General features: G+C 34.2%; 3 protein-coding genes and 2 pseudogenes across 4 annotated transcripts; 3 read left to right on the plus strand and 2 right to left on the minus strand.

The window, feature by feature from the left end:
- Positions 1-1,959: 1,959 nt before the first annotated feature.
- LOC125214375 (ATP-dependent Clp protease proteolytic subunit 5, chloroplastic-like) lies at positions 1,960-5,373 on the plus strand. Its single transcript, XM_048115375.2, has 9 exons — positions 1,960-2,221; positions 2,296-2,376; positions 2,576-2,693; positions 2,779-2,871; positions 3,255-3,300; positions 3,381-3,453; positions 4,177-4,211; positions 4,326-4,414; positions 4,977-5,373. The coding sequence occupies exons 1-9, from the start codon at positions 2,094-2,096 to the stop codon at positions 5,175-5,177; spliced, it is 864 nt and encodes a 287-aa protein (XP_047971332.1). The 5' UTR covers positions 1,960-2,093; the 3' UTR covers positions 5,178-5,373.
- A 145-nt stretch (positions 5,374-5,518) lies between these two features.
- Positions 5,519-6,798, plus strand: LOC125209901 (uncharacterized). Its single transcript, XM_048109475.2, has one exon. The coding sequence runs from the start codon at positions 5,711-5,713 to the stop codon at positions 6,644-6,646; it is 936 nt and encodes a 311-aa protein (XP_047965432.2). The 5' UTR covers positions 5,519-5,710; the 3' UTR covers positions 6,647-6,798.
- Positions 6,799-7,331: 533 nt separating this feature from the next.
- Positions 7,332-8,252, minus strand: LOC125209902 (uncharacterized). The gene is made up of 2 exons (XM_048109476.2): positions 8,109-8,252; positions 7,332-7,897 (listed from the first exon to the last, which is right to left on the minus strand). Exons 1-2 carry the CDS (start codon positions 8,155-8,157, stop codon positions 7,332-7,334), a joined length of 615 nt encoding a protein of 204 aa, XP_047965433.1. The 5' UTR covers positions 8,158-8,252.
- Positions 8,253-17,744: 9,492 nt separating this feature from the next.
- Positions 17,745-18,316, plus strand: LOC125214371 (calvin cycle protein CP12-1, chloroplastic pseudogene; annotated as a pseudogene).
- A 362-nt stretch (positions 18,317-18,678) lies between these two features.
- On the minus strand, positions 18,679-19,902 carry LOC125214370 (bZIP transcription factor 53 pseudogene; annotated as a pseudogene). The gene is made up of 2 exons (XR_016137293.1): positions 19,767-19,902; positions 18,679-19,584 (listed from the first exon to the last, which is right to left on the minus strand). The product of XR_016137293.1 is annotated as a bZIP transcription factor 53 pseudogene (transcript).
- Positions 19,903-22,213: the final 2,311 nt, after the last annotated feature.

Genomic DNA, 22,213 nt, shown 5'->3' on the forward strand with positions numbered 1-22,213 from the left:
TATAATCTAATAATAATAGTAATTAATATTATTATTGTTAATATAGATTATAATATGTGCTACTCCATAATACCGTTAGTCCATTACCATTACCATTACCATTACCGTTACTTTTACTTATTGTTTTACTTTGTACGTAGTAAGATGTTAAAAATAGTAATGATGATAGTATAAATTAATCACCTACATTCAAAATGAGATAGCTGATGATCGATGATGGAATTACTTCTAAAACTATGAGAATTAAGATTAATTTTATAAATGATTATTAAACTATAGTACTTGTATCAAATTAATTACACAATTTTATTTCTATCAAAATGAATACTTATAGTATTCTTTAATGTTTTCTTCTATTTTTTAATTATATTATTACAAATAAAAATTATAATCTTAAAAAAAAATCAAATTAAATTAAATTGATAAACTATTTAGTTACCACACCATTATTTGTTCGAAATAATGTAAAAAACATATTATCAACATGGAATTTTATTTGAAGGGACGTCTTTCCGTATTTTGAATTACCTCTCATCTTGGGCATACATGGGTAATAGTAGTTGTTACTTTGCCTATATGCAAAGTGCATTACTTTTTATCATGAGGTTGTTGTAATTGTAATTTTAAATAAATGCAATTGCAAATTTAATGATTATTGTACAAAATTCAATTGATAAATATTTCAGTAATTCAAATTGAATATAGTATCAATTGAAACTTTAATTATTCAACTAAATGAAGATATAATGAATCTAAGAACGACTAAAACACTAAATTATTTCATTAAATATAAAGATCAATAAATTGAGTCGAAGAGCAATTGAACCTTCAATTGAATTTAAGATAAGTTTGAATTTATAATCATTCAAATAATAAAAAATGGAATAAATGCATTAGTATATGATTAATAGATTTCAAGATAATGCTTATCCGTTCCACAGTAATAGAGGCATTTCATTTTTTGCACCGGTTTAGAAAAAATAATATTAAATAGTTAAAGTGGAGAAAAAGTAAAGTAAGAAAGAGAATAATGTAGAGAAGAGTTTTATCTATAATATTCTCTCTCTTACTTTACTTTTTCTCCACTTTAACTATTTATAATCATTTTTTCAAAATGAGTGCCCAAAATGAAATGTCTCTATTACTATGGAACGGAGGGAGTAATAGATTATGTTATGGTTCAATAATAAAAAACTAAGTAATATTTTGAACAATATATCAAATCATATTTGTAAATCAACATGGAATCAATCTATAATATGTTTAATAAATAGTATACATATAAATTAATAATAAAAGGAAATAAAACTGATGTAGATAAACTATTGCATAATAATTAAAAAGTTATAAAAAATATTTAAACATCACAACGACACAAATGTTGTATTTTAAGTAAAAGGGTATAATAGTCCTAATATATTTTATGTTTTTTAGGTAAACTGATTTTGATGAATTAGCAATAACTACATCATATTTTATTAATTTTTTAAGTGCGTGACTTGCCAGATTATGACCATTTAGCATCCCTCTTTAATTTTTAGAATTTAGCGAAGTTCAAAGTTCATTTTCCAATATTGTTTACTGATTTTGATGTGAAATTTGAATGTTCCTTTGGAAAACTCTTGTTGTTATCATGGTAATGTGGTGTATAATCCAAATTATGATTAAAAAGGAAAAATATATAGTAATGTGACGTATTTATATACAAACATCAGACTCGTGAAAACCGAGTTATTCTCAACTAAAATTGAATTAGGCTGAATTAAGAATAAAATTCCCATAGTATGGGAATGTATTTCCAAGCAAATGTAAATAGTACTATTTTTAAATTATTTATAAAGTACTATAGTATAACATGTAAATATAAAAATGAAAGAAGTAATCCTTGATCTCAATATTTTTTTTAATTCAAACTAAAATTGTATCTTACTACTAGTATTTAATTTATCGATATTCAAATTTAGTTTTTCAATATTCGAGAAGGGGAGAGATCTCTCAACACGCCAGTCTTCTCTTCCACTCCCAGTCGCCGCCGTTTAAACGGATAAGCCTCTCCTCCTCCGCCGCCGCCGCCACTACATATCTTCTGCAGAATGGCGCATTCTTGCGTATCTTCTTCCTCTCTCAGATTCAACTCTTCTTCTCTATCTCTCTCTTCACCAAACACATTTTCTTCCTCCGCCAAAATCGTATCTCTACCCTTCCAACCCCTCCATTCCAGGTACCATCGATAAATTGAACTGATTCACAATTTAATTTTCATTCTAGACTCCGATAATCTTTATAATTTTTCAGGAAGCTGAAGAATTCTAATTCGTCGGCGAAGGCTGTGTACACTCCGGAGAAGACCTCACGCGATGGTCTTTGGTCGATTAGGTAAGGGTTTTGTTCATGAATTTATTAATTGTTGAAATATTTATCCGATGGTGTGTGATTTTTCTTTGCTCCTGAGTTTAATTTCCTCTGTCAATGTGATTAGAAATTTATGCTAGCATTAACGAATAATATAGTCTAATTAATTTATATAGTGAGTATCTGACTAATTGATGATAACTGTGTTGCTCTTGTGGTTTAGGGATGATTTACATATCCCTTCATCGCCATACTTCCCAGCTTATGCTCAAGGGGGGCAGGGCCCGCCTCCGATGGTCCAAGAGCGTTTTATGAGTGTTATTAGCCAACTTTTCCAATATGTGAGACTGTTATTTGCTGAAATTTCCGGAGAGTATGGTTTACTAGTCACTCTGCTATAGTTGTAACTCCTTGTCGGTATTTCAGCGGATAATACGATGTGGTGGAGCCGTTGACGATGACATGGCGAACATCATTGTTGCTCAGTTGTTGTATCTTGATGCTGTTGATCCTACTAAGGTGCGTTTTTCATTCATCAGACTTACACTTATGGTGACTCATAGTAATTGAGATTGCTAGTCTTGTTTTGATAGTTTAATTGTTTTCTTTACTTAGTAATCCTATGATATTTGTTGCCTAACCAAAGCAGATCAAAGGTCTGTTTGGTGTTAGCAACATTAGTAGTTTTGCTCGGGTGTTATATTTGGAAATTAGAACAATGAACTTAATGGTGTTATGAACTTATGATAATGATTGCTTACTCACACTCAATAGAGTGTTTCACAGCAATGTTTTGTCCCATCATGGTATCTCTAGTTTTATGGCCTCTTCTTTGTGTTGATGAATATATTCGTGTACTTTTACTTATGACTATACCGTTTAATTTATATCGTACTGAACAGGATATCGTCATGTACGTGAACTCTCCAGGTGGATCAGTGACAGCTGGTATGATGCATTGTTTAATAGTTCCATTATCTGGTAGCTGAGTGTACAAATAACTTATCTGCTTCCTTTTCACTTTCTAGGAATGGCTATCTTTGATACCATGAGGCACATAAGGCCTGATGTTTCAACCGTATGCGTGGGGCTCGCAGCTAGGTGAGGATACACCTACTATAGCTTATTAGCTTTTCAAAGGTTGCTGGAAAATAATGCTCACATTTCATGGAAAAAATAGATTAATAAAACAATGACTCAATTATTGAAAAAATCAACGAAAACGGGCGAGCCTTAACAAGCAGATAGTTTCTAGCATATTACTTGGTGATTAGATATTACGGGTGTGGGGCTCACAGCTAGGTGAGGATATGTGGAATTCATAGATTACATATTGACGTTGCTTTTTTTTGGGGGGGCTTTCCTGTGTATGTAGTGAGAGAGAGGGTGGATTATGCCTTCTGTATATACCACCAATATATTTTTAGATTTTATTATTTTTTTGTTTTTCATTTTAGCAAAGTAATTCCTAGACTTAGAATCTCGTTATCGTGAAGTGAGTGGTATACAAATACTCTTGAAATATGTAAAAAACTACACGCTCAATTAAATGCTAATCTACAATTTAAATTTTGCTAAACACGTACACATAATTCCCAATTCCTCTGTGCCATTCATTATTTATTCAAAATATATTCCATGTCATATTGTTATATAGCTGTTGCTAGGATTTATTTACGCCCATCTGATCTGACCTCTGCCATCATGTGGTCATAGATGTGTTGTTTATCCCTTAAAAACTTTCAATACTTGCTTATTGGTACTTTGCTTGTGAATTCTTATTATTTGATGTCTTTCTAATGTTGCATCTTTATTCTTGCGCAGTATGGGAGCTTTTCTTCTAAGTGCTGGTACAAAAGGTATAGCCTTTCATTTCTTTTGGTCATTAAGGACTCTACAACAGTTTTTCTAATTTTCTTGAATGGTATTATACTCGGTTCTTTCTTGACTTTTCTTGTTGATGATAACTGAAGGAAAAAGATATAGTCTTCCTAACTCAAGGATAATGATCCATCAGCCCCTTGGTGGAGCACAGGGTGGGCAGACTGATATTGATATTCAGGTGATTTCATCATTTTGGTGTTTTTTTAGTACTTTGGCTGCCAGCTAGATGATTGTTGCTTTCTGCTTGGTAACTTCTGTTTACGGCATGATGGTTAGGACTTAGGATTGAAATTACAAGGTGTGAAATAATAGGTTGGAGTATGCATTTATACAAGTACTACATAGTATTAGAATTCCTTGGTTTTATTTCTACTGTGAATATATGTTTTTATTGAGGTCTGAAAATTGAGATTACATTGTACTATTGCTTCAAATGCACTATTACTTGAGCTTTGCAGCTCCGTTTGATCTCTCGCATTTCGTGCCTCATAGATACTTCACCCGTTAATTAGCTATTGGTTTGTCTAGATACTATCACCTATTACTCCATTCGAGTGAAGAAGCACTGAAATGGAGGAGAGTTTGATGGTTGTCTTATTATTCAGTTGATATAAAGTTAACTTTTCTCATTGCCAATCTGGTTGAGTTGCAGGTCTTTAATGTTGTAACTCAGTAAAACCTCTTAATCTCTTCTTTTAGATGAAAACCACAACATAATTCCCCGCTGTTCTTTATTGCAGGCAAACGAAATGTTGCACCACAAAGCAAATTTAAATGGATATTTGGCATACCACACCGGTCAGAGCCTGGAGAAGATCAACCAAGACACAGATCGTGATTTCTTCATGAGTGCTAAAGAAGCCAAAGAGTATGGTCTCATAGACGGCGTTATCTTGAACCCACTCAAAGCCCTCCAGCCGCTTGCAGCTGTAGCAGAATAACCACTAGGTTCATTTCATTCTCCTCCCTCTTTCTGGTCGATGATTGATTCCATAATCAAAATCACAGGTTTTGTTGATTTCAACTATACCGCTACAAAATTTAGAATCAACAAGGAGTACTATGAATTGTTCTTGTCCAGGCGCACCCATGTACGATTATTACTTAGTTAAATTCGATGAACTTATTGTTGCCCTACGCAGTAAGTTTCTTCGTAGTTTTCATGTTCCCTAAATGTTCTTCTCTAGCACTTCAAACTTGTTTGTTTTTGAGGCTATAGAAAATGTACCTGCATAAAAATTTTTGTTTGTTTCTATCTGAAATGTGGAAGTTTGTAGTCTAATTTAACGTGATGTAACTCTAGGTTGTTGCTCATCATATTATATAATGAAATCGACATTACTATTTAGGTATACCATTCATTTTTTTTGAAAAGTCTACTTAAATAAAAAAGAAACATCATGGTAATGCATGCCCGTCAACCAAGTCGTGCCCTCCACTTTATGTCACACCCTATGTGTATATATAAATATGCATGTATCTATTATATCTAAAATCCAAACTTTATCTTTTTCAAATCCAAATTAATCCTATGGAGCTCAGTCAGTTACAATATGTTCAAGAAAATAATGCTGCCGCCGCCGCCACCACCAGAGTCCGTTGTGCCGGCACAACGGCCGTTGCTGTCATGAGGCAGCCGTTTCAAATCATCACCACCACCCTCCTCAGTCTCCTCCTCCCCTTGTCGTTCCTCCTCCTCGCCCGCCTTGCCACCGCCCACTACCTCCTCTCCGTCTCTGAGGACCAACTCCCGACACCCTCGGTTTCTTTTATAGCCGCATATCTCTTATATTCCAAAACCCCGACGATACTCCACTTTACAGTTTCGATCATCAGTGTCTCGACCCTCTCCTACGCACTAACCGGAAAAACCACATTTCCCGGGTGGTCGCCGGCCGAGCCCCTGACGCGGCCGCGGCTGTACGTGTCATGGCTGTTTCTCGCGGTTCTGCAGCTCTGCGTGGGAGTCGGGATCGAAGGCACCGTAGCAGTAGGCGTCGAGGGCTCGAGCTTCGGGGAGGAGGGAAGCTTCATATGCAGATCGGTGTTCTTCTTTGGGCTGCACGAGATCATGCTGTTTTGGCGGCGGGCTGTGGTGAAGCCGGTGGTGGACGACACGGTATTCGGGGGCGGGTGGAGGGCGGAGGGGCGGCTGGAGAAGGCGGTGGTGGGGCTGAGCTACGGAGGGCTGTGGTGGTGGCGGCTGAGGGAGGAGGTGGAGGCGCTGGTGGTGGTGGCGGAGGTGAAGAGGGAGATGATGATGGGGATTGGGGTGGTTGATTTTTTTGGGTGGTGGCTGTATTACGTGGCTGTAACGGTTGGGATGGTTAGGGTGGTCAAAGGCTTGATTTCGACGGTTGCGATCTTGACACGTAGGAGAGAGAGTCGGCCGAATGATGAGAAGGTTTGACTTGGACTGCCCTCAATTATTGATTAATTTCTATTATTTCTTTTATTCTTTCTTGTTGAAAATTCTCATAACATATTGAGTTTTTTTGAGCACATTATGTACTCAATTATGAAGACGAAATTATTCTTTAAATTTTATGTTTTGAAGATAAACACTCTCTTTTTTAGGCTCTTACCTAATTTCATGTAAATTTATTTAGAGTCGAAAAGAAATTATTCATACATTTTGTTCTAAAGTAGCATATCAAAATAGCGTTTAGTGATTTTTTCTTATTTTTAGAGGTCCATTTCCCCAAACATTAAATTTAAAGCATTAGTAATTTAGCAATTCACCAATTCGTACGACAACAATAATTGTTTGTGATTACGTGTTGTTGACTATAGTATACTATTTTAAAAGAGAGCTCTAAATTACATTTCCTACATCTTTCCTCGATGTGAATATCGTTCTTCACATATCTTAATTAATTTAGAATTGCTTATTGATAATAATGAATGCAAAGTTTACCAACACCTTTTATTTGAAAGAGAAACTATAGAGAAGACTTGAAGTAATTGTGTCACTATTCTTTATGTTTTCGATACAACTATATGATTGAGTGATTATGATATCATACACCACGCACGAAATTACAACAAATTAGAAATTGATCATTGTTTAAAACAATCAAACAAATCATAAATAATTAGAAGAGATGATGCATGCGATGAAGCAACATCCTAACACCATTCCACACATCATACACCATGAGCCCCACCCTCCCCCCGGCCCACCCCCCAACCTGGCTCCCCCCCACGAACCCCACCCACCCCATCCTCCCTTCTCCGGCGACCCCCCCGCCGTACGCGCCGGCCAACGTCCCGGCCGACCGAACAACCGCCTCGGCCGCATTGCCGCCCACGTACAAGGTCTCGAACAAGTCCCACCCGGCCGAGAGCACCGGCCCCATCACGTGCCTCACGTGCCGCTTCGCCTCACGCGCCGCCGTCTCACGCGCCTCACGCGCCGCCGCAGACGCGCCGGCGAAGTCCTTTCCGGCGGCCAGGTTGGCCGTGAGAGCCTTCTGCGCCGCCTCGGACCGGACGCGCTGGACGTAGACCGCCCGGGCGTAGTAGAGGTAGAGTTTGATGATCTCCTTGACCACGCAGGCCGCGGTGCCGACGCCCATGTCGAAGCAGTCGGTGAAGGCGAATCGCTCTTCTCGGCTCCGCCACGGATGCTCGCCGCCGGCTAAGTCCCGGCATTTCTCAGCTATTATTTCAAGACATAGAAAATAATATTAGTAGAGATTATTTTTTATTTTTGTTTTTAGGCATCAGTGCAATAAAAATCGAATATTGACGCAATTTCAAAAATATTGGTAGGAGTTAATTTGTATAAATGGTAAAATGGAGAAATAAAATTTGGTGTAAAAATTTACTTTTTTGTAAGAAAACATACAAAAATGACTTGTGTGCATTACCGGTGAAGCTGAGGAGAAGAATTCCGGCGACGGCGGAGAGAAGCTGCATTTTGTCGTATCGAATTAGATCTTGTGAGAAAATATTATTGATTAGTTATGGGACTGTATGAGAATTCTTGCAGTTTGTTAAAATTAAGGTTTGATTGTGGTTTGTTGGGGGCAAAGAAAAGAATCACAAGATACCTTGTTCATGCAAACAAAATTCATATGTAAGTACTAGGAATAATTATGAAATTTAATCAAATTTTTGGTTGATATGACAATTTTAAAAGTTAATTGAAAAGTCATAGAATTTGAATTTGTTTAAAATTATCATTGACGATTTTTTTATATAACTGTACTTAATACGACAACCTAGAGATCTTATATGATCACTTGGTAACGAGCTAAATGATATATTTATAAATGAAACAACATGATTCACTTGTAAAACATCTACGTGCGAATGCGACCGATCGTTTTTTTTTTTTTTTTTTGAGATGATTGCAAAAAAATTTAAGTTCATGATTTTTTAGTTGATTTTAAAATTATCACTTACTAAAATTAACCTAATTTTTCCCAACGATTTTGCCTTTTTCTTTTAGCGAACCATAGGCCGAGCAAAAATATTATATTAGTGGAACTTTCATTTTTAACATCTTGGATTGTTTCAAGATTGTTTCAACCTTCAATAGTTAGAATGTTCAACTTAACTAAGAGTATCCGCAACGGTGCCCAATTCAGTTGGCTGGCCAGTCCTAGTGAAACGGGTCAATGACGGGACACTCTAGCATATTACAACTAGCTATAGCATTCATTGTTCTAGATGTTATATAATGCTTGCACCCGTGAAGTTTAAGTCAACGCTACAAAGAAGAATCATCGATTAGCAGACATACAAAATTAGAAAAAACTTATGGATGGGTAGTATGAAGTATCAAGGATATGGAGATGTTCACGCATATCGAATATCATGGTAAATGTTTGATTAGTGCATTATGAACAATTTGATATATCCAAGGATTCTAGCAACTTTAAGGGCGTGTTCAGTTATCCTATGATGGTGACAAACTCGTATTCTAGTGTCGTGATTGGTATGTTGATATGCTTAATTGTTGAGTTTTTATGCTCAAAAATGGTTATTTCCAGCTGGTTACTATATGTTTTGGAGTTCACGTGTTTGTCGAGTGTTTTAGGCAAAAACAAGCTAAAGTAGGTGAAAAAGGCCACCACCCGACAGGGTGAGATGTTGTGCAAAAATGCCACCCGGCCGGGTGGCATTCAGAAGCCGTGGAGAGATCAGAGAGTTCGTGAGAAGCCCACCCGACCGGGTGATTTTACAGTACAATAATTGTACCCGGCCGGGTGGCTGAATTAAGCCTGCGAGATTCCAGAGACTACCGAAGTTTGCCACCCGGCCGGGTACACATGTTTGGCGATTTTTTCTAATTCTAAAACGCGATTTTTGGAAGTGGGGAATAAGAAAGAAGATCTAGGGCAACTCTACTCATTCTGCACCGCCGTAAAACACACACTCCATCTCTCTCAAGCACTCTTGGAAGAAGATTGAAGATTCAAGCTTCAATTCCTCCGCCAATTGTACTCCGTATCATGTTTTCCATTGTTTTCCTTAGTTTAGACTTGTTTTCTTCCATGAATATGAGTAGCTAAACTTATTCTATGTAGAATTCTTGGTGAAGATGCATTGATTCATAGTTTTAATCCAATTGATTTCGTTTTTATCTAGCTCTTGTAATTGTTTGGTTTATTCCTGTGCTTTTTCCTGTCAATTGCTTGATCACCAATTGGTAGTGTTAGGTTTTCTTAGAGTAATCGGGAGATGAAATAATTAATCTTGAAATATGAATAATTCACACCTTTATTCAATAAAACTCGGGAGAGTTGAGATTCTGAGTGGGATCTTTAATCTAATCGATCTGTTGGGAGTTAAGTCTAAGAATTAGAAGGGGACTTCAATTGTTACACTTAATCTACGGATTTCTCACATTGGGAAATGGTTAAATTCATATCCGTGATTGATTCAGCAATTCTAGAGACTATTAAATGGTAATTTATTTTCAATTGGGTTAGGCTATGAGTTGTGCATCAGATCCTTGAATTCTGCATATTTCTTCATCTCTGTCTGTAACTTGCCTCTTCGTTCTCTTGTTTAAGTGTTTTCTTTTAATCTCTGAATTTATATGCTTTCAGTAGTTGTTAGTTTCAAAACCAAAATTGATCGTCTGTATAGTAGTCGAAATTGGTTCGTGGTACTTAGGTTTACACTTAATTGTCTCTGTGGGATACGATATACTCTTGCTTGCTATTTGCTACAATAACTCTGTACACTTGCAGGTATTATTTGGGTAAAATAAAGTTGAGTCAATGGTTATGTGAGATATAAAACCGGGTTAGAATTAAGCAACAAGGGCCCACCCAATTAATCCACTCTCACACGTTTGGTGTTCAATTAATGGGGGCGATTTCCTCCTTTAAATTAGTGTTCTGCCGAAATTGCCACTTCAATTGGGGCTAAATATACAATTTGCGCGAAGAGAAATTTTGAGGCGCCATTTCATAAGTATTAAGCAAGCCGAAATCCCTCAATAAACTGCCGAGGAGAATTGGGAACAAACAACCTGCCGATTTTCTGTGCAAATGGATGTCGTTAATAACACAATTAGGTCGCCTTTCGATTATAATCAGAATTGAGGCTATATTTGTTTATTACTAATACAATGAACGGGTCCTAAGTGACATTAGCACACAATATATGATTGAGAGGTTGTAATCGAGCTCACGCAAAATGGAGCATTTCAGTTCGGTGTTAACCATGCTACTATGTTTCAAAGATAAGATCTCAAGCTCACGGCAATTGCAAAAGAGCTTTGAGTTACTATAACAAAATAATATGTTAATAGAACTATTAAATTCAACAAAATCAATTGATCGCTTATGGAAACACCGAGCACTCGACAATTCACAATCTGAAGATCATGAAACATATCATGAAGAATAGGTATTTCCTCACTTTCCACGGTAGCATCCTTGAAGGTCAAACTCCTCAGTGTATGACAATCAGTTAGTCCTTGGAAAAAATTTTGGTGTAAGAAACCGTTGCCTAGAGTTAAAGCTACTCCTCGGCGTATGGCAACCAGTTAGTCCTTGGAAAATAATTTGGTGCAAGAAACATTTGCCTAGAGTTAAAGCTTCAAGATTCTTGGAGGTATCATATTTAATATTATTCCAAAGCTTAAATCTTAGGTTCATTATTGTTACAATTATGTGACTTGCTAGAAGTAGATATTACTGGATGTGAATCTTTGACATACTCTGAGTGCTATTGAACAATTTATCACCCAATTTCATATATTTTTTTCACTACTCGAAGGTTTGCATACATGTCCCTCTTCGTTCTACTCTATTCAATAAAATGTAGTATTATGATCTATATTGTTGTTTCATTTGATGGCTCGAAATGCATTATGTCTTACTGTTGTCATTCTCCTCTGTCAGAGGTATAAGAGGTTGGAACCAACAACTTTCTTTAGTTAGTCATCAGCCAGTCTTTCCGTGATTGTCGTGCTATTATGATCTATATTGTTGTTTCATTTGATGGCTTTGATAATCTCGAGGAAACCTATTTTGTAACGGTGTCTATCTTATAACTTCATGTTAATCCATTTTAAGATACTTGACTTGGGTCCTTACACTACAAAAAAATCGCTAATTAGTGGCGGATATTATCTCATATTTCCGCCAAAACAATATTGTAACATTGAATGAAATCCTCCGACACATCCATCATCCAGTACTCTATTTTCTATGAACTGGACCAGAGGCAGAGTTTGCGTGCTAAGCTCAACTATACCCTAAATTTGCGGTTTCCCATGGCATGATAATTGTTAAGCTCGACCAAAAAAGTATTTGTTGAATCAAATACGTTGGTAGCCGCAAAGCAAATTGCTCTCCCGTCATAAGCAAACATCTTGTTTCCGAGAGTGTCCTTATTGGAGGATAGGAGCTCTCCCATGATTAACCTATTCAATTTCTCAAAAGTCACAACAGTTTTTATAGAAACCTGCAAAATGAAAGCAAAAAGATTCATATTGATAGAATTATTGAAGCTTGAAAGGTCATGTGGGGGTGAATTGAGATCTGGTTGACACCTATTTTTTCCAAATTCCACTTGGTACTTCTACTATGCACATACATGGCTGATATGGGTTTGGCTTTTGCACATAAATGGTTGATATGAGTTAGGCGTTTGCACATACATGTCTCATATGAGTTAGGCTTATTGAACTTTTTAGCATGCCTCTAGAAACTACGTTTAACCTGGGTACTTGTTAAATCGTATATTTTTGCAAGCATATTATTACATGTCAGACTATTTTTGCACATAAACAGTCCGCCAATAATACTGGCGGACTATTTCCGCCACTAATATCGGCCACTAATATAGACATATTTTGTAGTGTTAGATTTGGGAACATATCTCAAATTAAGTTTACTCTATTGAATGTCACAATTGATTTTAAAGTGAGAAATAGTAGTAAAATTAATTTAGATGCACCCACAATCCCACAAAAACTGGGACATTTGGGACAACACGAAAATAATGCATAATTTGTAAAGTAAGTTTGTATAAAGTGTTTCCAGAAGATGTGATTCTCGACATTGCAATCTAACTTGCACATACTTTTGGATTATCCGACTTGAGCAGGTCAACAACTCGACATTGTTTACCGACGTAGACTCCAATCCAGCACAAATGCATGTACAATGTCAATAATGACCAAGGGTCAGCATTAGAGGTTTTAACCATTAAATTGAGTGGTTCATTGTTACCTATATCATAATATCCAGCTTTTATGAAGGCGGCAACATCAGCAATAGCCTGGAGACCAGAAGAACATTGTCTATTGACTGTTCTAAGAGGTACAGAATCTGTTTATAAATGAAGTGTCACAATTGGTGAGGAACAACCTAAAGAACGAGGCTTTAAAATTGTCCAATGGTGAAAATACGTGTTGCATGGGAATATGGGATATCACAAGATTCAAATAAACTTGAAAGGTAGTAGAAAAGTTCTTTCCGATCCCAGATTAAATTCAACAAATCTTTGAATGAAAACTAAAGCTTACCTTTAGTACAGTGGCAAGCAAATCATCTGGATGGGTATCCTTGAACCCCCATCGCTTAGCTTTGCATATTGCAGTTCGATAAGCTCTGCAAAGCGCGATAGATGCACGAAACACTTAGTAGGATGCAACTTTTCACAGTCTATATTACAGTAAACAAAATATTGCGAAATGATTAAAGTAAGGCGACTCACGCGACGATAACAATGTCATCTCCAAAAGCAGTTGTTTGTTGATAAGCACCGCGCCATCCCCCGCCGAACATATAGATTGTTGTTTGGAGAAAATCATGATGATGAATGGGGTTAAGATTCCACATAATTATAACTCTTCAACAATGAGATGCCTCAAGATCATTAGAATGAGAAGTCCAATAACCTCACTTTAATTTTTTAATTTTTGTAATCACTTTAATTGGGACATTTGGGACAACATGAAAATAATGCATAATTGATAAAGTAAGAGATACGAGTAGAAGGATAGTTATAATAGTATTAGTAGATGGTAGAACATATATTATTATTAGTATTTAATAGTGGGATCTATTGTTTTAAGTCGTAAATAAATTGATGTTTATGGGACGGATGGAGTATAATTTTTGGGCCGAAGTTTAGATAGTGGCAAGGTAGATTTTTATGATTTTGTTTGGTTAGGGATTGGGAAAAATATCGATTTCGGTATTTTCAGTGTACCGTGATTTTCGGTAAGGTAACAGTATGAATTTTCATATAACATAATATTTCCGGGGCATACTGGTATATTTCGTAAATTACGGTATGTACCATGATTATGGTGTATACCAAAAATGAGAATATACCACATATAAGGTATATGTCGAATTTAATTATATTTATTTTAAAATTATAAAATCAAAATAATATTTTAAAACCCCAAAGTTCTATTTTCATTGATGTTGTAAGTCCGATATACCGGAAAAGTCCGATATACCGAATTTCGGTATAACATAGCGAAAATGAGATATGGTATCGATATTGAAATTCACCATACCGAAATTTGGTAAAATAAAGGTATGATTTTATTTTATACCGAATTTTTAATAAGGTATGCGATATAGTGGTTTCGATAAGGTATACCATACCAACTCACCCCTAATTGGGTACACAAAATTAATTTTCTTTTTTAACGTTTTCCTTCCATTTCCACTAATCCAATCGCCTCTTAAAAGTGAGTTTATCTCGCTTTTATTTGTTTGCTTTTGTTCTCTTGTGTTTGGTTCTTATGTACTGATTCAAGATAAGATTTTTATCTCATAATATTATTTTCTATTACTATTACAAATAATGTCTTTAAGAATTCAAAATACTTAGATAGAAAAAGGAATAATTGTTTTTACCATGTTCATGTTAATTATGTATGAAAAATATTAAAAATTGGGTACATAAAATTAATTTTCTTTACGTATTCCTTCTATTTCCATTAATTCAATTGCCTCTTAAAAGTGAGTTTATCTCGTTTTTGTTTGTTTGCTTCCGTTCTCTTGTGTTTGGTTCTTGTGTAGTGATTCTAGATAAGATTTTTATCTCATACAATATTATTTTCATTACTATTACAAATAATGTCTTTAAGAATTCAAAATACTTAAATAGAAAAAGGAATAATTGTTTTTACCATGTTCATGTAATTAATTACGTATGAAAAATATTTAAAAATTTGTAGTATTTAAATTTTCTATAGTTATTAGCTCGTTATAGCGATAAGGATTTATAATATATTTCCAACATTTTGTAGAGTATTTGAATTAAGTTTAAAAAATAATTTATCGGCAAATGTATATAGCTGATGATTATGATTATGTGATTCTTATATGTAGTTTTATTTAATGTACTCAAATAAGTATTTTTTGTGTTGTTAATGTATTATTTTTATCGGAAAATGGGTTTTTTTTTTTTGTGTTGTTGATGTATTTTTTTAATGCATGTAGTATTTTATGTTTTATTAATTTGCATGTTAATCTAATTGTAAAAATTTGAAGAATATGAAATTATCAATATGATAATCCATAATACTAACAAATATGTACAATATTGTAAGAGAATAAATAAAATAAATTTGTGTATTTTATATTTTCACTTTTTCATTAATGGTCAATTTATATATTACTCAAAACTTTTTTTTATGTCTATGTAGATGTTGTTTTATAATAGTTTATTTTTATTAAAATTCTAAACTTATATTAATTGAGATATATACTAAATTTAATTGAATATTTATTATTCTATATAATGTTTGTATGCTAGTAGGAGTATAACATTTGTCATTTGGGATTGGGGTGCAGATATTGTTTTTTTTTTTTTGGTAAAGATGTAGATATTGTTTAATTTGCTTAATTTTACAAATTCGGTCTAATATTAAAATCTATTAGTAATCCGTTACACGAATATAAAAGATCATAAATAATTAAGAAATAAAACATATGCCATTAAACATTAAGCAAAAACTTGTAAATCGTAGTAGTAAATAATACTACTATGAAGAAAGCGACCCAAATTAATAAAGGGGCGTTAGCCCCAGTTCTCAATTCCCATACAAAGATAGATATTCATATAACTATTTATGAAATACTCTATTCATGATGAACTAAAAGAGAAATAGTTCATACATTTCTGAAATGGATTGAGTAATTAACTACTGTTAGAAATGAAAATAGGAAATGAAAATGACAATGCCGACGTTTTATAAAATGAAAAACGGCCGAAGAATTTTTTAAAAAGTACGTAAATAAAATTGTGAAATCATGCACGTGCGTGCATGTGCACGTGCAAGCACCTGAGATTTAAACTATATGGTAATTGTGTGATAATATAAGTTACTTTTACTTGTATTGATAAAGATAAGTTTATTTAATTCTTCAAAAAATAGTTTAAATTAGCTTTGTTTCATTACGCTTGAAGCCTTGAACTAAACATTTGTATTCGTCGGTATCGGTTCAAATATTAAATCATGAAAGAATATTCTGAGCTTAACAATGAAAAATAGGTAAACCTATTAGCCTTAATTATAATTAATGTATACTAAAAATTTAAAACAAAAGTTTTACTCCATTTTTATGCATCAATCAATCAGGATGGAGATACAATGAGCTTTAAGGTAGCGAAGGAAAAGAAAGTGCAAGAAGGAGATACAATGAGCTTCAAGGTACCTAGAGAAATGAAAATGCAAGAAGGAGATACAATGAGCTTCAAGATACCTAGAGAAATGAAAATGCAAGATGGAGATACAATAAGCTTCAGGATACCTAGAGAAATGAAAATGCAAGATGGAGATACAATGAGCTTCAAGGTACCTAGAGAAGTGAAAATACAAGATGGAGATACAATGAGCTTTAAGGTAGCGAGAGAAAAGAAAGTGCATGATTTTCTTGGCATTGAAGATGGAGATGAGATATATACAATGAAACAGATTAGATCAACTCCCTTTGAGTGCAATTGCGTGAATAATTGTTGTGAGCAGTGAGAGAAATGAAAGATATGCAGAAGAATTTAAAGGATTGTTCATAAAGGAGGAAACTAAAAATATACTTTACTAACAAATTCTAATTAACTACTTTTAAAAGGTGGAAAAGGGAAACATAATTATGCTAATGTCGTCTTTTAAAAAAAAAATTGGTTGGAGACTTTCTTAAAACAAATCATGTGCGCGTACTGTGCACGCGCGACCCGTGCAAGTACCTATGTATCCATCTGGTCCGCGTGTACATACCGTGTAAGCACCTGTGTATTTATATGATAAAATGAGTTCTAATTTTTGAATTCATAGTATAATTTTTGTAACTAATAATAAAAATTCTGTAAATATAAACTGTGGAATTCCTGTTATCTAACATTTCAAGTTTTTTTTTGGATACCATTTAAGTATTTAACAACAATAATAATAATTATATAATTTTTATTTTTATTATTTGTGTTATTATTATATTATAATTTAAAGATTAGATTACTAAATATTAGTAATATGATTTTCAAATTATGAACTGTATTATTATAATAATAATAATAATAATAATAATAATAATTTGAAAATAATCGTATTTGTTGATTATGCCAAGAAGGATCAAAAGGTGGGCATTAAGGTATGAGATATTGAACTTGATTTTGAAACCTCTGGCAGTTGGCAGTTATGTATCCAAATATCTCTTGGAAAAATACTCAATGTAAGGAAATGATTTAATTACATCAAAATAGGAAATCGACAGGTCTCTTGGAAAAAAAAATAATTGCTACTAAAAGAAAAGGTGCACAATTTGAAGACAATAATTACTAACGTGCTACCGATCAGAATATAACGTGCGATATATAAACATGTGAATTCCCATTTGTCCCCACTACAGAATAGCCCCCAAGTGAAAAGTTGAACACTAACCATTAAAAATGACACTTTCATATAATATCATCAAATAAAGCTTATGTGGAGGCCTATGATTGGTGCAAATATGATAAGAAATCAGTGTCCACAATCCTTCCACACCTCATTTATATGATCATTACTAGATTTTTTTTTCTCAAGATCTGCCATTGTTCCCCTTGTACAAGAGCTACTCACACCAAATCTTGCAATGGCAGCTATCTCTAGAGTGAGCATCACAACCACTCCAAAAAACTTCTCCAAAACAACAGATCCATCAACATCTCACCTCATCAAACTCTCAATCCCAACCACCCCATGGAGGAGACTCGCCACCGGCAGGATGTTGTACATCCGGCCGGCAGCAGCTGTACCCGACAAGCTGTCCGAGAAGGTGGAGGAGAGCATCAAGAATGCACAGGAGGCCTGCTCGGAGGACCCCGTCAGCGGCGAATGCAAGGCCGCGTGGGACGAGGTGGAGGAGCTGAGCGCGGCGGTCAGCCATGCTAGAGACAGGCTCAAGGATGCTGATCCATTGGAGAAATATTGCAAGGATAATCCAGAGACAGATGAGTGCAGAAGTTATGAAGACTAGCTTGTGTTTCTTGATCTCAAACCTATGCTTCAATGCTGTTGTAAGGTTCAGTTAAGGCCCTTCAACTAATGTATGAAACAAAGATCAAGATTTGAGAAGTGTGAACTGAAAATAAGTTATTCACTACATATATATACATTATCTAAACTAACAGTTCACACAATGTACAGAGACAAACACATGAATAATAAGGCAACATAAGCATAATCATCATAAACATAATGAACACACTGGCTATGTATCTGGATAATAACATTGCTAGTATCAAAACTCTATATAAAAGCACAAAAAAACAAACTTTTATACACACACATTCTTACAAAGAGAGAATCAAGGATCATAAGCACAAACAAAACCAAATGTCTCTAGCTCGATAGCAACGTTGCTAGCATCAAAAGCACGAAAGAGAAATGGATCTACACGACGAAAGTGCAGCTATCAGAACATTAGTACTACTTGTGGATCTTTCAATTTCACAAAGATCAATCAATCAAGAGCATAAAGATGGGGAATTTCAATTAAATAGAATTCATAAGAACAGTGCAAATGAGCAAATCCAACAACAACCTAATCTTTCTTGTGATAACAATTGTAGGACCAAGATATGTGACTACACCTAATACTACAATATCAACCTTTCACCATCACAAGCATCCTCAGCCACCATTTCAGCATTGGAACATATCAACAGAAGCCGGGGCAGACTGAATCGGGCAAGGCAGCTGCCATGGCTCGAGCAATGTATCCGGGATGTCCGGGATATCAATCACGAGGCCACTCACCTCAGAGGCAATCTGAAGCACAGAATTGAGCGACCTGAGGCGGTCAGTGAGCTCAGCAATCTGAGCCCTCAGCACATTATTGTTGGACGCGGCGTTCAAGTGCAGCTGAGTAGTGGCATCAATCATCTGGCTCAGCTTCTTGTTCTCCTCCTTTATCCGGCCCTCCTCTTCAAGCAGCTCATCCAAGCGCTGCTGCTTCTTCATCCGAGACCTACGCGCAGATTCGCGATTGGAAAGTTTCCTCTTCCTCTTCCTTTCATCACCGTCCGAGCCTGGGCTCGTTGGCAATTGTTTCGAAGCCATTCCTCAAAACGTTATCGATCGAGCGATTCGATTATTTACAATCAAATAATGCTTACTAAACCCTATAGCAGTTTTCTCTGGATCTGATTAAATAAATCAATATAAAAATAAAATTAAAACTGAACAAAATTAGGGCTTAGCGTGCAAATTCATAGAACCAATACAGGAAAACTGCCGAGAATGAGTGAAGTGCTCTAATCTTATTCCTCAGCATCGTCTCATAACCTAATCGAAAACTTCTCAAATTCGCAATAAAAATAAAATAAAATCTCTACGAATCGCAGATCAAACCGCTCCGATAAGAAACCAATCTGCAGATGAAATGAGAAGCAAAAACAAAAAACCGATTACATCACTGATCGCAAGACAGAACCAGATTTCAACAATTAAATCAGACGCGTAAATATGAATAAAACGAACAGAAAATCGAAATACTAAAAAAAGGAAACAAAAAAAAAAACAAAAAAAAAGGGGAAACGGAGATCGTGCTAACCTTACAGCTGCAGTTCCAAAAGATGGCGAGGGAAGATTTTTAAGGTTGAGGAAGGTGCTATTTATAGGAAAAGCGATGCGATTTTAGGGGTTTTTTTAATTAAATTTATGTTACAAAGAGTTGAGTTTGGATTTAATTATGGCGTCGGTGAAATACGTGGCGTTGTATTTAATTTACAGCTAATGTGAGGGAATCTTCGCTCAAAAATGCGACACGGTATATCTTCTTCTGCTGTCACATTTTCTTTGTCGATGCAAATGATTGCATATTACAAAATGAGATAATCAGTTAATTACTTTTTTTTTGGATTATCCTGATTAATTTTTTTATTAACAAAAAAAATTATTTATATTTTTTCACTTTATTCTATTTTTTTATTTTTTTATCTGTATATTTTACTATCTTTCTGCTTAATTTATACTAATAAAGATAAATTCATCGTTTAAGATAGAATGAAGAAAATAATATTTTAAATCATAAAATTTTGATCATCTTTCTTTGCCTTTTCTTTTATACTTAGTATTCTGTCTCCTTTTGTTATAATTCGTTCCATAAAATAATAAGGTATTTTTATTTTGACTCGTCCCTTAATATTACACAATAATTTAATTTAGAAATTTTGAACAAATATTACTCTAACGCACCATTTTATTTACAATATCTTTAGAATTAACCAATTTAATATTTTGTGAATCTCACTCTTAACTATTCACTAAACTAATATAATTTCTTAAATTTCATATCTAAAAAAGCGTCTTACTTAAACAAAGACGAGCATAATATTTTTATATAAGTGTTAATTTTATAATAAAAATATAAATAAAATAAAATATTGAAATATGAAATCCGCTTATTTAAAGTGGTAAAAGTAAAATTTAGGTTTAAAATTTTACTGTCCATAATGACAATATAAAATATTTAATAGAGGACAAAGTAAATACTAGTACTTATAAAAGAGTAATCCTATCAGACTATAACACCTAACTACATTCTACGGAGTATTCCTTATAAAATAATACTCTTTTCGTTTCTTCATAGTTGAATCATTTTTTCATTTCGGAAAATTTCTTCATAGTTGAGTCATTGCTATATATGGTAACATTTTTCTCTTTTTTACTTTATCATCTCTTACTTTATTCTCTCTACATTTTTCTCTCTCTTACCTTTTTATCTATTTATTTCACACACCCAATATTTCTTTCTAAAACTCTGTGCCGAAAAGTTTCGCCTCAACTATGGCAAAATGAAGGGAGTACTATTAAAGTTGCAACAAAAGAAATGGAGGATATTTTTTAATACAAAAAGCGTTCTTGTTGCTGGTGTTCGTGTTCTATCTAAATTGGAGGACGCGATCAAAACTGTCATGAAAAAAATTAAAAGAAGAAGTTAATTTATTACTCTCTCCGTCCAACAATAAAGCATCTCTAAGGGAAAAAAAGTATATTCAGTATATATATTTCTCATTTACTTTTTCAAAAAGGTTATTATATCTTCTTAAAAAATAATGGACTCCAAGGAAAGAAGGTAAATTGAAAAGACAAACCAAAATAACTAACTTTTTACTTTTTTTTATCAAGAACTAAAAGAGATAAAAATACATTCTCAAAATGAAAGAATATATAATATCCCTCAAATACTCCTACCATTGAAGAATAAATTTTTATATAGAAAAGGTAAATATGGTAGTTACGTCCATTTACTTCTCCATTTACCCTTGCCATTAGAGATGCTCTAAGAGTCCTATTTAATTATGACACGAGTTTTAAGAAATGTAAAGAAAAATGGGTAGAATAAGTTAGTAGAATAAATATCTCACTTATGGTAGTATATATTAGTTTTATGATAAAATGTGATTAAAATAAGTTGGTGTAATATGAGGTCTATTTATCATTTATGATAAAATGAAATAAGACTTTTATTGTGGGACATACAAAAATGACAAAATATGACTCTTGTTATCGGATGGAGGAGTATTAGTTTAGTGACGCTTTCTTTTGCGTCGTAAATTGTTGCAACTCTTTAAAATTTTCCAACGGAAGTAATGCATTTCGATTTTTGCGTCCTTAAAGCATTATAATAATATTTAAAAAATTAAATAAAAAGTGTAAAATATAAGAGATAATAAAATAGAATAATAAATACAAAATAAAGTAAGTAACAAAATACCTAAGAGAAAGAAAAATGTTTATTACACATTCTTTTCTTAAATCTTAGTGACTGACGAAAAGAAATACTACTATGGAAAGGAGGGTCTTGTTAGGTTGAGATTTTTGGGCCTAATTGAGAACTAAGATGCATTTTCAGCCACTCATTCACAATTTTCGCGCAATGTCAACTACTGACACATTATGTCCACTAGGGGGTATAATTGTCATCTTCGCACGATGTCAACTATAGAGACATTATGTCAACTACGATGTCAACAACAAACGTTATTTATGTCAACT

Source organism: Salvia hispanica, chromosome 3 (assembly GCF_029641045.1).
Source record: "Salvia hispanica isolate PSC_SH4W2 chromosome 3, Shi_PSC_v1, whole genome shotgun sequence".
In the NCBI taxonomy this organism is placed as follows: domain Eukaryota; kingdom Viridiplantae; phylum Streptophyta; class Magnoliopsida; order Lamiales; family Lamiaceae; genus Salvia; species Salvia hispanica.

Coding starts and splice junctions, on each gene's coding strand:
- LOC125209902 (XM_048109476.2), bottom strand. CDS start 8,157: ATGCAGCTTCTCTCCGCCGTCGCCGGAATTCTTCTCCTCAGCTTCACC. Junction 7,898..8,108: donor TCTTCTCCTCAGCTTCACCG/GTAATGCACACA, acceptor TTGAAATAATAG/CTGAGAAATGCCGGGACTTA.
- LOC125214375 (XM_048115375.2), top strand. CDS start 2,094: ATGGCGCATTCTTGCGTATCTTCTTCCTCTCTCAGATTCAACTCTTCT. Junction 2,694..2,778: donor TTAGCCAACTTTTCCAATAT/GTGAGACTGTTA, acceptor TCGGTATTTCAG/CGGATAATACGATGTGGTGG. Junction 3,301..3,380: donor AGGTGGATCAGTGACAGCTG/GTATGATGCATT, acceptor TTCACTTTCTAG/GAATGGCTATCTTTGATACC.
- LOC125209901 (XM_048109475.2), top strand. CDS start 5,711: ATGTATCTATTATATCTAAAATCCAAACTTTATCTTTTTCAAATCCAA.